The sequence below is a fragment of the Priapulus caudatus genome, unplaced genomic scaffold, assembly GCF_000485595.1.
Source record: "Priapulus caudatus unplaced genomic scaffold, Priapulus_caudatus-5.0.1 Scaffold804, whole genome shotgun sequence".
NCBI classification, from domain to species: Eukaryota; Metazoa; Priapulida; class Priapulimorpha; order Priapulimorphida; family Priapulidae; genus Priapulus; species Priapulus caudatus.
In genome coordinates, this window is record NW_014577865.1 from 25055 (window position 1) to 38983 (window position 13929).

The following is a 13929-nucleotide window of genomic DNA, read 5'->3' on the forward strand; positions in this document are numbered from 1 at the left end:
TAACCCTAACCCTAACCCTAACCCTGACCCTAACCCTAATCCTAACACTATCCCAACACTAGTGCTGCCACGTTGCGGTTCCAAATTCCACGATAGATGGCGCTCTCGCTCTGGCTCAATTCATTGAGTATCCTACGTTGTACGAAGGGGGCGCTGCATGCAGTTTGTCGTCGCCAGCGCACACAGCAGGTGTCTGTTAGCTGTTGGACTATAGCAACAAATCGATCACCAGTTAATTAACAATCAGCTATCAGCAATCAATGGAATGACTGACAGTTAATCAAATAAAAATCGATCAATTCATATTCAACCAGTAAGCAATTGATGGAGTGATTGACAATTACTTGATCAGCAATCGATCTAGCGATTGACTGTCTATTAATCAGCAACTGAACGAGCGACACAGGAAATCCATTAGCAAATCTTCGCGTCCATGGGGACGCGTTCTTCTGCACCTTCGTCACCATGGCAACCGTCCGACTCTATATCCTCCTCCTCCTCCTCCTCCGCCTCCTCCTCCTCCTCCTCCTCCTCCTCCTCCTCCTCCTCGGAAGAGTGAGGAAGGGGGAAGAAGAAGAGGAGACGATGGATGAGGTTTGCTGGTTGTCATGACGATCGCAGCCTCTCTCCCGTAGACAATTGGGAGGCATTTTGACACAGATAGCTGGTTTTACACGTGGTCTATTTGTACTTACTGTGGCTTTGTATTAGTAGCATATCGTTTTGGTGTGTAGATGTGTGTACTGTGTACATTAAGCGCGGTATACTTATTATATACGTACTTTCTTGTACTATATTATTGTAAGTGTTTTAGTATTACGTCAGCCATAGCAGATTTAAATTTAGATTTAGATTTAGATTTTAATGTGAGGCCATTTAGAGATATGTTAATTAACATGATTATTTTAATGTAAGCGATGGGCGGAACTACGGTCTGTTTTACTGGTGTTTTTTCATGGGAGAAACAAATGGAGAGAGGGGAGGGAGATCATCCCGTATCATCGTCAGATTTCCATCAGCACAGTTGGGGAGACACACTCACCTTCAGCTTAGCTTCCACGGGCAAGGCAACATGGACCCACACAGATCAAGAAGCACATTTCATCTTTGCATTTCTCCCAATGACCGATGAATTCTACTAACATTTTCACCATGATTTGTGAGTTATGGCTGACAATCACACAAAACTTTCATCTATTTTCTACTATTTAGACAGCTGTTATCAGCACGACAACTTATGTCACCATAATGCAGCGCAATGGAAGGACAATATATATATATATATATATATATATTTATTTATATATTCTATATTTATATCTGTATGCACATATTACGTGTACAGGAACACAGTGGCACGTGCGGCATCACGCCCAGCATTGCCGAGGTGTTTGAGAGTCTACCCGAGCAAGGCTGCACCCATCCCACGTGACGCGGGGCAGGTGACGGTCACAGAGGAGGAGGAGGAGGAGGAGGAGGAGGAAGAGGACAAATTTCCAACTTATGAGGAGGAGGAGGAGGAGGAGGAGGAGGAGGAGGAGGAAGAGGAGGAGGAGGAGGAGATGGACAGCCGTGGACGATTGCCGTGGCAACGAGGATGAGGTCTGCTGGTTGTTGTTTTGGAGGAGGAGGAGGAAGAGGAGGAGGAAGAAGAGGAGGAGGATGAGGATGAAAGGGGAAGACGAGAAGGAGAGCCAGAGCGAGTCAGAGTGAGTCAGAGTGAGTGAGTCAGAGTGAGTCAGAGTGAGTCGGAGTGAGTCGGAGGGAGCCAGAGTGAGTCGGAGTGAGTCGGAGTGAGTCGGAGTGAGTCAGAGTGAGTCAGAGTGAGTCAGAGTGAGTCAAAGTGAGTCCGAGTGAGTCAGAGTGAGTGAGTCAGAGTGAGTCGGAGTGAGTCGGAGTGAGTCGGAGTGAGTCGGAGTGAGTCAGAGTGAGTCAGAGTGAGTGAGTCAGAGTGAGTCAGAGTGAGTCGGAGTGAGTCAGAGTGAGTCAGAGTGAGTCCGAGTGAGTCAGATAGATAGATAGGGCCGCGACCAAGGCTGGTCCACACAGGCTGCACACATCCCATGCGATGCAGAGCGGGCGACGGTGCCAGAGGAGGAGGATGAGGAGGAGGAAGAGGGAAGAAAAGGAGGAGATAGACAGCGACTAGTGGAGTCTGACGGTTGCCGCGTCGGAGGTCGGCCTGTTGTCATGGCGATGGCAACCTCTCTACGGTAGCCCCATTACATTACATATTTGACCTTCTCCCATACCGGTCACATTATCAGGCGCATTATTTTATCATTTTTAACGTATGATAATGCACTACGAAAAGAGTTGTCTATTCCACCAGACAGTACACAACAGTCGTGAGCTCTATTCAGCCAGTATTTCAGGTCAGCGAAGATGTCACCAAGAACTCTGACTCACTCTGACTCACTCCGACTCACTCTGACTCACTCTGACTCACTCTGACTCACTGCGACTCACTCTGACTCAATCTGACTCACTCTGACTCACTCTGACTCACTCTGACTCACGCTGACTCACTCTGACTCACTCTGACTCACTCTGACTCACTCTGACTCACTCTGACTCACTCTGACTCAATCTGACTCACTCTGACTCACTCTGACTCCGCCTCACTCGATCTCTCCTCTGCTCTCTTCCGCCTCACTTTCGCATACACACGCGGGCACACTCGTATCCAAGCGCACACTCGCATGAACGCGCATATACTCGCATACACGCGCGCACTCTTGCACACACACGCACACACTCACATACACGCGCACTTGCATGAACCGCACACACGCACACACTCATAAACGCACACACTCGCATACACGCACATGCACTCGCATGCACGCGCACACGCGCGCACACTTACATACACTCGCATACGGGCTCATACACTTGCATACACGCGCACACTCGCATGCATACACCCGCACACTCGCATGCATACACGCGCACGCACGCGCACGCACACGCGCACACGCGCACACACCACACAACACCACAACACACACACACACACACACACAAACACACAGACAAACACACACAGACAGACACACACACACACACACACACACACACACACATACACATAAACGCGCACACTGCCATACACGCGCACACTGTCATACACGAACACACTCGCATGCACGCACACACGCATATATGCACTGTCATAAACGCACATACTCGCATACACGCACACTCTCATACACGCGCACACACGCGCGCGCACTTGCATACACTCGCATACGGGCTCATACACTCCTATACACGCGCACACTCGCATGCACGCACGCACACACGCACATGCACACTGTTATAAACGCGCGCACACGCGCGCACACTTGCATATACACTCGCCTACGCGCTCATACACTCGCATACATGCACACATTCGTACACACGCGCACATTCTAATGAGACAACGCAGTACTTAGCTTTCGATAATTGGCGGTGGTTCAACGTTTAAATAATCTTCGCATTTTTTCTCGCCCTCAAAAACAAATTGAACATATAATTATAATTTATAATGATATAATTGTCACAAACTGCTGTGTTTACGACACCTCGTTATAGTCAACACAGAAACTGCAACAACAATATTACATTTTAGGAGAACCTTCAACATTCTACATGTGCATATAACATTAAACGCAATCAGGTACATACAAACGAAACGTAACCGATACCGTGCATGCCGGATGACGACGACATCCAGGCTGATACACACCGTATCATGCTAAATGAGATGGAAGGAAGGATCATCGATAAGGTCAGTCAAGCCATTGAGGCAGTCATTCAAGATAAGTTAGCCTCATGCAAGAACAACGGAACCGGATCAACGGATCAAGGATCAACGGAACCGTCGCTCACCTGGAAAAAAAGCCAGGACCTCTTGGCTAAGAAGTATGACAGTATAATAGATGAAAACAAGGTACTTAAGCTAACCGTCTCGAAACTGGAGCAAATCGCTAGCACTAACTCTATGGCTATTGACGCACTAGACCAGTATGAGAGGAGGGAGACCCTAATTTTCACAGGAATCCCCTCCAATAGTGTAGAAAGCACCGATGCGCTAATAATTGATGTGGCTATTGCCATGAATATTAAAATCAAACTGGAAGACATCCGCGTCTCACACAGACTACAAAAACACAACTCTAAGACCCCACCATCAATCATTGTAAAATTCACAACTCGAAACTTGAGAGACAAAATATATGTACATAGACAACTTGTACCGACACTCGATAAAATTGGCTTCACCTCCACAGACAAAATATTTATCAATGAGAGTCTAACAGAAACCAGAAGACGACTATTCTCGAAGTGCCTGTCACTAAAAAAAGAAAAAGGATACAGGTTCCTCTGGACCAGAAATGGCCAGATCCTGACCAGAAAAACTGAAGCATCTGAAATAATGCAAATTAATAACGATCAAGACCTTACCAAAATGCTATAGGATAGCCCAGCCAAAGCGGCTCAGTATCTGAATAAACCTGATATTTATATTGATTATGATTAATTATCCAGGTGCACACTGTAACAATCCATGTAAAACTAACCAACAAGCCATCTTTTGCGTACGTGCGTGCGGGCGGGCGGTCGTGCGTGTGTGCGTGCGTACGTGCGGGCGTGCGTGCGTGCGGGCGTGCGTGCGGGCGTGCATGCGTGCGGGTGTGCGTGCGGGCGTGCGTGCCTGCGGGTATGCGTGCGGGCGTGCGTGCGTGCGGGTGTGCGTGCGGGCGTGCGTGCGTGCGTGTATGCGTGCGGGCGTGCGTGCGTGCATGTAGTGCGCGGCGTGGCGTGCGGTACGCGACATGGCTCGCGCTGTGTGCGTGTGTGCCGGCGTGCGGGCGGATCGTGGCGATCGCGTGTATGCAGGAGTCCGTGGCGTGCGGCACATGCGTGCGTGCGTGCAACAATGCGTGTGTGGCGTGCGATACGGGCGTACATGCGTGCGTGGTCGTGCGTACGTGCATCGTGCGGACGTGCGTGCGGCGGGCGGGCGTGCGCTGTGTGTTATGTATTGTGCGTGGACAGAGTAACGGGTGGCGAAATGCCACTCGATACGCCGCCTAATCATAAATCAAGTTGTGTTTGACGGCTATACGCACGTTACTGTCTCTCTATCTCTCCTATCTCTCGCGCGCATCTCTGCTGCGCGCGAAGGCGCGGTCTCTCTCTCGTCTCTCTCTCTTCTCTCCGCTCTGCTCTCTTTCTCTTTCCTATTTCCTCATACACACATTCGCTGCTTTCCGCTCTCTCTTTTTCTACAATTTTCTCCGTTTCTGCGCGTTCTGTTTTTTCTTTGTCTTTGTCTCTACCCCTCTATCTCTCCCCTCTCCGATTTGCCTCCCCCTCTCCCTCCTCTTCTCTTTCTGCACCGGACACTATCCTCTCCGCCTCTCTCCTCGCCTCACAGCCGCGGCCTACTCTCTCCCCCCTCTCTACCTCTTTCGCCCTTTCTCTCCACCCGCTCTCCCTGTTCCCTCTCTCTCGCGACGTTGGCCGTGATCAGGCTGGAGAGGTCGGACTGGTCGTGACGTGACATCGGTTACGGATGAGAGCGACGCCCTCAGCCGCGCCGCAACGACAAATCCTCACCTGTGACAACGTCGTTATCACTCCCCTGCGCTTACGGGGCACGACGATGATAAGTACGACACGCACGCACGCACTCACGCACGCCCGCACGCACACACGCACGCACGCACGCCATTCGCACGCACTCGCGCAGACACGGCATGTGCGCGGTCGCGCACGTCGAAACTGCAAGCACACTCACGTGAACACACTTACGCACGCGCGCGCGCGGACACGCACCTTAAGCTTGCGCAGATCGGAAGATTGCGCGCAACATAATATATATATATATATATATATATATATATATATATATATATATATGACACACACACCCATGCATGCACGTTCTGCAATACTCACACAGAAACATGACATATTTGAATATTATCAAAAGCGTTCTTAGAAATAGGAGTGCGAACAGAATTATAACAACATTTAAAAGGACGAATGCACATAGAACTTAGAAGACATAAATATAACTGTAACGGAACTTCCAGCAGGCTGTATGCATTCAACTTCGGAGATAGCCGAGTTCGTGCATGACCTAGTAGCGCCACCTCGGAGGCAAACATGGAACTATAACCAGACTGCGTTCGGATCAGTGCGTGAAACGTCGTCGAAAGAATTCAACGTGCAGCGTTCATTAGTACTAATCAATTATGAAAAACAAAATGTATTACCTACATCACCTCATCCAACGTCACATAGCTTATTTGACCTTACTATAAAATATCGGTTACTCACATATACCGCGTACAAACACGCAAATAGAAACCTAAATTTATTGAAGCATAGAGATACGTATAGGAAGGCATATACATTTAGAGTAGATGGTACAGATAGTGGAATGCTGCAGCCGAAATTAAATTTAGAGATGTGATGTTGCCAGGGAAGTCTCGTTCGGACATGCCACTCATTATTATATAATAAGGGTCTATATATAATATATATATAAGGATCATATATATTATATATTATATATATTATATATATAAAGGTCAAACATTGGCTTGGGTGGTTACCGCGACGAGCGACCCACGCGCCATTACTCATGTACCTTAGCCTATATAGCTCTATATGGTAAAGTACACTAACTGTGATATTATAGTTATGAATATATATTCTCGGATGAACGTTAACACCCGCAGGAGGATATTAACAGCTTGCACCAGCATGATTTGTTGAACATACCTCACTACATTGACACTACTGCAGTTACCTTCACTGACTCACTCCCCTCATTCCTATGTGCATTAACATGCGAAAAGAATCGTGGCGGGATGCTGCGGCCAAATCGAAATTTCTAGGGCAAATTTTACTTTGCAGACTTTGCACATCTCTCCCGGCCATGCCCCTGCCTTTTCTGAGCGCGTAAGATTGGCGAAAAAATTGCCACTTTGTGCCGTTGTTCATTGTAAAAATACTAATCGTAAGCAAATAAACAATTTGAATTTGAATTTGGATGATTAGATTGGATGATTGAATTGGATGGTTTGGATAATTTCGTTTTATTATTGAGTAGGGTCTATAGGGTATTTTATTTAGGATTTATGCCGGTTTATGTTTCTATTATCAGTGATAATAATCTATTATGCATATCTTTCATATTTCCAAAATCTAGCTGAGGTATATGCCCGCTTTCTCCTCCTTTCCCTGGAGGCTATTCTAACTTCTATGCATAGATATCTGTGGTTCTATAGATATAGAATAGAAATCTGTATTCTATATCTATGGTGGTTCTCGGTCTGGCGCCCGAACGAAATTGTTTGGTGGCTGGTTCGTAGAGGGCGCCACTTATCTTATAAACGTAAGTGTGGGCAGAGAGTCGGTAACACAACGTCAACGTAACGTGAGGTCGCAGGTAATAAGGTAACAAGGTAATAAGGCCGTTTTAATAATCAAATGATTGTAAATCAACACAATTTGTCTGTAGGCCAAGGAGCTACATATAACATATGTTATATGTAGCTCCTTGCTGTAGCCTGTGTAGGCTAGCGTTAGCTCCAAGAAACGGTATTGCTAGGATTAGAATACTGACGTTATTGGCTGGGGTACTAACGTTACGTACTGTACGTTGGGAATGTTACGTACGTACGTTACGTAACGTACGTAACACGTAGCGTACGTACGTAACTGAACGTTACGTACGTTGGGTTACTGTAGCGTTAGCTCTATAGTACTATAGCCCGCGGATTGCTGCGGCAGCTATAGTACTAGAGTATAAGTAGAGTATAGTACTAGAGTACAAGTATAGTACTAGAGGGCTATAGTACTAGAGCTAAGTAGAGGCTAGCTACTGACAGTACTGTAGCGTAGGCCTACAGTGAACTAGCCACCCACCTGCCACCTACTTACTACTAATATTAGGACTACATTCTCCACACTAGTCTATAGTACTAGAGTTACCTTCTCCAGGGGTGAATGACAGACTGGCATTATTCACCCCTGCCTCCTCACTTCACACTGCACTAGTAACAAGCTACACCAGCTATTTTTGACAATCGGCCCGCCAAAATGCACTCAAATCACAGAAATTCCTCAAATGTTGATACAAAACGACCGGTCGAATATCACACAAGTTGCGGAAACACACAGGGGGAACTGTTGGCGGCTGCGCTGATTTGCTGCATGTATACATGTGCACACAGGCCGCTAGGCAATACAGGTTGATAAGCAAACAGCAGTAGAGGGCCGTTTAGCACAGTGGTTCTTAACCTTTTTGGCCCCACGACCCCATCAGACATTCTTGGTCAGTACCGTTAACCCCGAAACAAATATTTAAAAAAAAACAGCTTGATTTATATCGAATTTAAATGATTTGTTTCATTTATGACACCTTCATGACCACCGGAAAAACCCCAAACGACCCCATGGGGGTCACGACCCCCAGGTTAAGGACTGCTCGCCCAATGATGTCAACACCCATTTCCTCTTGTGTAAGGTTGGACTCGTCGATTTGTATGCACATTTGAGGAATTTCTGTGTTATAAGTGCATTTTGGCAGGCAGACATTTAAAAATTGCTGGTGTAGCGTGTTGAGCAGTCCTCCGCGATTCCAGCAATACTTAGAAAGTGGCGCCACCTGCAGGGACAATTGGGAGCTGATTGAAAACGGTGAGTTGGGCAAAGCTCAGTGGCGAGGCATGTGATCATGTATGTCTGTAGCTCTAGTACTATAGCCCGCGTACAGTTGCCGCGGGGCTATAGAACATTCTATTACGAATGCTAGGGACTGGTCAACCCGCTGACTGGCGCTGCTGCAGCGCCACCAAAAATGGCCATTTGAAGTTCGTAAATAATGTTCGTTTACAAGAAATACCACAAGCAGACCATTTCAACGATAGTTAGAGGTTAAATTTTAGTAGCTGATATATTCACATAGCAGTACATATTCACTTCGGCTAAGAGGCATTAATTGCCTACCACAGACGTTTTATAGCCGCGAGTAACCGTGAATGAGTTGGTCCCTAGCATTCGTAATAGAATGTTCTATAGCCCTGTGGCAACTGTACGCGGGCTATAGTACTAGAGCTAGTATGTCTGTGGCTTGCAGGTGAAGACATGGGGAAGCACTACTACTGTGATTACTGCGAGCGAAGTTTTGCCGACAACCTGGGCCATCGCAAACGTCACCTGAAAAGTAACATTCATCAGCAACAAAGACAAGCTTACTACAACTCTCTCAGAGGTAATATATTACTACCAGGAGTGTATAATACAGTCGTAATATATCTATATTATACACTCCTATTACTATTACATAAAATATCAATGATCGTCTAGTAAGTAAAACTGTACAGTAACAGTAAGTCATGATGCTGTTAAGCCACTAAGTGCTATCACACTCCATGAGATCACTGGTTAGTTCCTAAAGGAAGTAGATACTGCTCTATATTTAAGGTAATGTTCTCAAGCATTTCAAAACACAAATATGGCAACATTCGAATTTGTAATTTGGCGATATGAAACCAAGTCGATGAAATCATTGCTTCCTTAATTCCCACCAGATGCCAGCACTATTTTACGAGAAGAAATGGGAAAACAATCATGCAGGAAATATCAACAAACAGGTCAGTATGTCTACAATTTTAGTCTCAGCTACATACATGACAAAACTTATTATGTACATACACCGGATACTGGTATGTGTGTTTGAGTAATGGTATAGTTAAAATTATAAATACAGTGTTGCAATGCATATGGAACATTTTCATATACGATTCATTTATCCACATTTAGGGGAGTGCAACTTTAAAGAATCGTGCCGCTTTTCGCACATGACACCAGAGAAACTCTATATGTTACAAGAGAGAGGTAAGGTAAAATGCTACATTCTGTAGGAGAGGTCATGTAAGAATGTAAGGTGCTACAAGCTGGAGTTGAGGTAACGTTAGAGGGGTAAGGTAATGTGTCATTCGCAATCAGAGTTGGTGTGAATTTTTCGACCTTGTTTAAATTCATATAGTAGTCTGTATCTGTTTGCACAGTAAGAATGGATAAACAGATGGCTGACACCAGGTTAAACCAGCCTGAGAGGGACCCCGTCGACATTGTTAACGAGTGGTTAGCGAAGAGAGCTAAAGGAGAGAAACCTTGCACCAGTGCTTCTGTGACCATGGTAACCAAGCCCAAAGAAGAGGAGCCCATCCACACAGTACCAGTTATTTTTGCTGGACATGCAAACATTCCTCCATCAGTGTTACCGCCGCCACCTGGTGACCAGATTAACCGGGGATCCGAGTGGGGCTAACAATGCGTTTCGTGTGCGTCAAGAATCGTGGAATGAACAAGTTTTTATTTATTGTAAATACACAATTTTGTAAATAAATGCCTTGAAGTTAATCTTCTATCACTGTCTTTATGTGGTGCACTCTATTATTGGATTTATACTCGAACAAGGAATGTTTATAAAATGCATGAGCCAGTTATTTTGACCAATAACCATTTTATAAAAACATTTTTCTCTTCAATGCTAACATCATTGTGCCTACACTACTAGGAATTCATTTACACAATAAACCATTCTTATTACCGTATATACTGAACTGAACCTTTTATAGTATTATCACCACGAGGAATTTAATATAGAGCATGCAAATAATTTGCATAATATAAGTATATTCCTGTTGCTTCTTATCAATTTTCAAGATGATTGTCAGTTGTTCAGTCCTCCAGCTAGTGCAAATACAAAATAGCTAAATGCTCTCCATCCAATAACAGTGTATAGAAATGTTTACATGTATATAAATAGTAGGCCATTGTAGTACTCTATAAAAAAATCATTGTAAAGAAAACGTACGCTTATTCTATAAAAATTGGACGGTGCTGGTGTAGAGAGACAACACGGATCTTAAATACACTCGTACAGTAACATGAATTCGGATGCACAGTAACATGATTGTTCAAGCAAGCCTTGAATTATTTAGTGTGCATTGTGTAAGGTGACCCCGACATGGTCGGTGGCAATGAACGAGACAAACGCTTTTGTATCCTGTGGATAATTACCAACCAAGATGAATTACACAATCCAACCAAAAATGTGGTTTGAACATCATAATTGGGCAATTTTGCACAACGCTGCGAGCAAAATTATTTTAAAAAAATTCAAACAATTGTTTTGCTGTAATTATTTCAATGCTTTCCTCTGTTTTCCGTCGACTGCTGATTTTCTCTAAAGCCTAGGACACACTAGCAATTCTGTACGCTGCCCGGCAGCGTATATTTTTGCTCACGATTTTAGAACGCTGTACGAGTTACACGTACAGCTGGACACACACTACGATTTTGCACGCTGGCCGTATTAGCATGTACAGTAACAGGTGAAAATAAATAAAGTTGGAACAGTGTGTGTTAGGCGGGAGGTTATTTAGGCGTATTTATTCGCACGTGATGAAAAACCGAGCGGAAATATTCAACATGTTGAATACGAGCGATGCACCGGGCGTATGGGATCGCGAGCAAAATACACTGCCGTGAGACCGGACACACCACGCGGACCCGGCACCGTATTTATCAATCGCACAGTGTGTCCTAGGCTTAAGCAAACAGATTTGTGCTAACTGTTGAAGGCAGGAAATCACAAGTGTGAAGTAGTTATCCACTTCCTGTTTGTTCCTCCATTTCAGACCATTATCATCCGCAATTACTCAATAGCTGAGGTCACTCACCTAACACCAGACAAAGGGCATATTTACAACACTGAATGCGTGAACAAGATGCACAACATGGATGGGTGAATGAAGAGTATGTGGATTTATCCTAACAAAGCTTTTCACTAGGTGAGTGGAGGGCTTGATACTCAAGAAACTGCCTTTGGAAGCCATGGGTCCATTGTCAGAAACAAAAGTAGTCATAACATTAGTATTTTAACTATAAATTTGCTTTGTACACTGGACCTCTATACAGTGGGTATGAGAAACTCTTTAACTTTACCATGTTTCTGTCAATGGCCTATAAGAAAAAATTAATGTTGGGACTAAATTATTTACTGACAACAGTCCCCAGTTATACTTTATATGTATCCTTGCCCACTAATAAATAATTATAAACCATTTAAATTCGGGATACGGCAAAGTGAAGACATTATCTTACACATAATGCACCGCAGCTGGTACATATTCAACATTTTTTAAATGCAGTAAAAGATGTGAATGCCTTCCGTGAATGATAACCAATCAATTAACTAATAAACCTGTTGCGAGAGATGAGAGACGATAATAATCTCAAGTGGCACGATTGGGCGAACATCTAAAGTTCATCCTCAGCCTTCTTGTGATCTGCGCTTGATTGCTCCTGTGTGCGCTTAGCTTCTGTTTTGGGCTGCGGTTCACCAGCCAATGCCTTCTGAATGTATGTAACAATCTTATCAACGCTGGTATGTGGTCCCCATGCATCAATGATGTTCCCATCACGGCCAACGAGATACTTCCAGAAATTCCAGTTAGGGACCCGCTCGGCCGAGTCTACAAACAAATATATAACGATGCGAGTATAGACAATAATTAAAGGAGCTAACTCCTTCTACTCATGCTGCAGTATAAACAACAGTTTCTACAATATAAATGATTTGTACATTCATAATTCTAGTGTTTAAACAATAAGGCGATGTGTTGGTTCAGTAGCAGTATATATTTTTTTTATATTCATCTTTATCTAGTAGTTTTACATAGCACACACTTAATGCTTATCTACCTGTCAGAAACTTCCAGGGTGGTGAGACGTCTTCCTGTCTGACATTGACTTTAGCAAACAAGGGGAAATTAAGGCCATAATTATCAGTTGCATACTGGAAGATCATTTCATTTGGTCCTGGCTCTTGACCTCCTAGAATCAGAGCAAAACTGTTGCAATATGTTAGGCTGGTTGGAAAAATATTTATTAGCGAGATTGATATTATAATCATATAACAATTAATTTCATAACATTATGTTAGAACAGCTATACAAAAGTCCCCAGAGCTAACATAAAAGTTCGTGTTTCTATGACTTACTAAGTCACGTCTAACATTACTTATAGTTATATCTGTTAGGCAATATATTATATATATATAATATATATATATAATATGAGTAGATTTGGATCGATTCAGCCGTCACATATCAGAAGAGTTAGAAAAACTTTTTTTTAATTGAGAAAGTATAAGCTATTTATTTATCTTACCCAAACTCGTTACTTGGGAATGCCATTACATTGAAAACATTTTTGCCATCCTTGTCTACGCTTAACATGTCTTGTAGACGCACCAAGTCCTTATAGTGACTTTCCGTGAAACCGCAATTGGTCGCTACGTGTCACAACTAGAGACACCTAAAAAAAAACAAAATCCATACGCCCAATTAACAATAACATGTAATAATTATCGCCAATGATCCGCGTTGTAAACTAGATACAATACTCAATAGTGTAACCCAACAAGAGTAGGGCCTATACTCTTGTGGGTTCATCAGTATCGCCATGTAAACCAATGAGTACATGTTGGGTTGCATACATGACGCGGCAATAATATGTCGAATGTGAACCACGACCATGCAGTGAATAACATTAACAAGTGCCGCGGAGCGACAGCGCTCATCTAACGTCTACTGCGGTGACTCTGTGGTGGAGTGGTGGATTCTAGTAAAACCCTGTTAGTCCCAAATGTGTTCACATACACGCCGAAACAGTGGAATGCACAGGGATGGTATCAGGAACCTTCTCAAAGGAATGTTCGTTGGGATCGTTATGAAAGTTGCCACGAGATGCCACGTTTAAGTGTCTTCAGATTAAAGATGGAAGCTCCCATCGTACGTAGTAGCAACAACAATTTGCATGACAGAATAGGTAAGCACTCATGTCCAT

General features: G+C 44.1%; 2 protein-coding genes across 4 annotated transcripts in view; one reads left to right on the forward strand and one right to left on the reverse strand.

Moving 5' to 3' along the window:
- The first annotated feature begins 7392 nt into the window (after positions 1-7392).
- On the forward strand, positions 7393-10441 carry LOC106813655 (zinc finger matrin-type protein 5-like). Of its 3 annotated transcripts, none has more exons than XM_014817847.1 (5): positions 7393-7469; positions 9146-9280; positions 9600-9662; positions 9832-9906; positions 10080-10441. In XM_014817847.1, exons 2-5 carry the CDS (start codon positions 9154-9156, stop codon positions 10340-10342), a joined length of 528 nt encoding a protein of 175 aa, XP_014673333.1. In that variant the 5' UTR covers positions 7393-7469; positions 9146-9153; the 3' UTR covers positions 10343-10441. The 3 variants fall into 3 exon arrangements, with proteins under 3 accessions (XP_014673333.1, XP_014673335.1, XP_014673334.1); XM_014817849.1 differs by having other exon boundaries at positions 7394-7453; XM_014817848.1 differs by having other exon boundaries at positions 7398-7461.
- LOC106813656 (glutathione peroxidase 7-like) overlaps positions 10373-13929 on the reverse strand; it is a 5805-nt gene continuing 2248 nt past the window's right edge. Inside the window, exons 2-4 of the mRNA XM_014817850.1 lie at positions 13252-13398; positions 12784-12914; positions 10373-12554 (exon numbers count right to left, since the gene is read on the reverse strand). Coding sequence (XP_014673336.1) covers positions 12340-12554; positions 12784-12914; positions 13252-13319 — 414 coding nt within the window. The 5' untranslated portion in view covers positions 13320-13398 and the 3' untranslated portion in view covers positions 10373-12339. The remainder of the gene's footprint in view (positions 12555-12783; positions 12915-13251; positions 13399-13929) is intronic.

Excerpts from the sequence above, each read along its gene's own strand:
- LOC106813655 (XM_014817847.1), top strand. The coding sequence starts at position 9,154 with ATGGGGAAGCACTACTACTGTGATTACTGCGAGCGAAGTTTTGCCGAC. Across the intron at positions 9,281-9,599 it reads TTACTACAACTCTCTCAGAG|ATGCCAGCACTATTTTACGA; the intron begins GTAATATATTAC and ends AATTCCCACCAG. Across the intron at positions 9,663-9,831 it reads CAGGAAATATCAACAAACAG|GGGAGTGCAACTTTAAAGAA; the intron begins GTCAGTATGTCT and ends ATCCACATTTAG.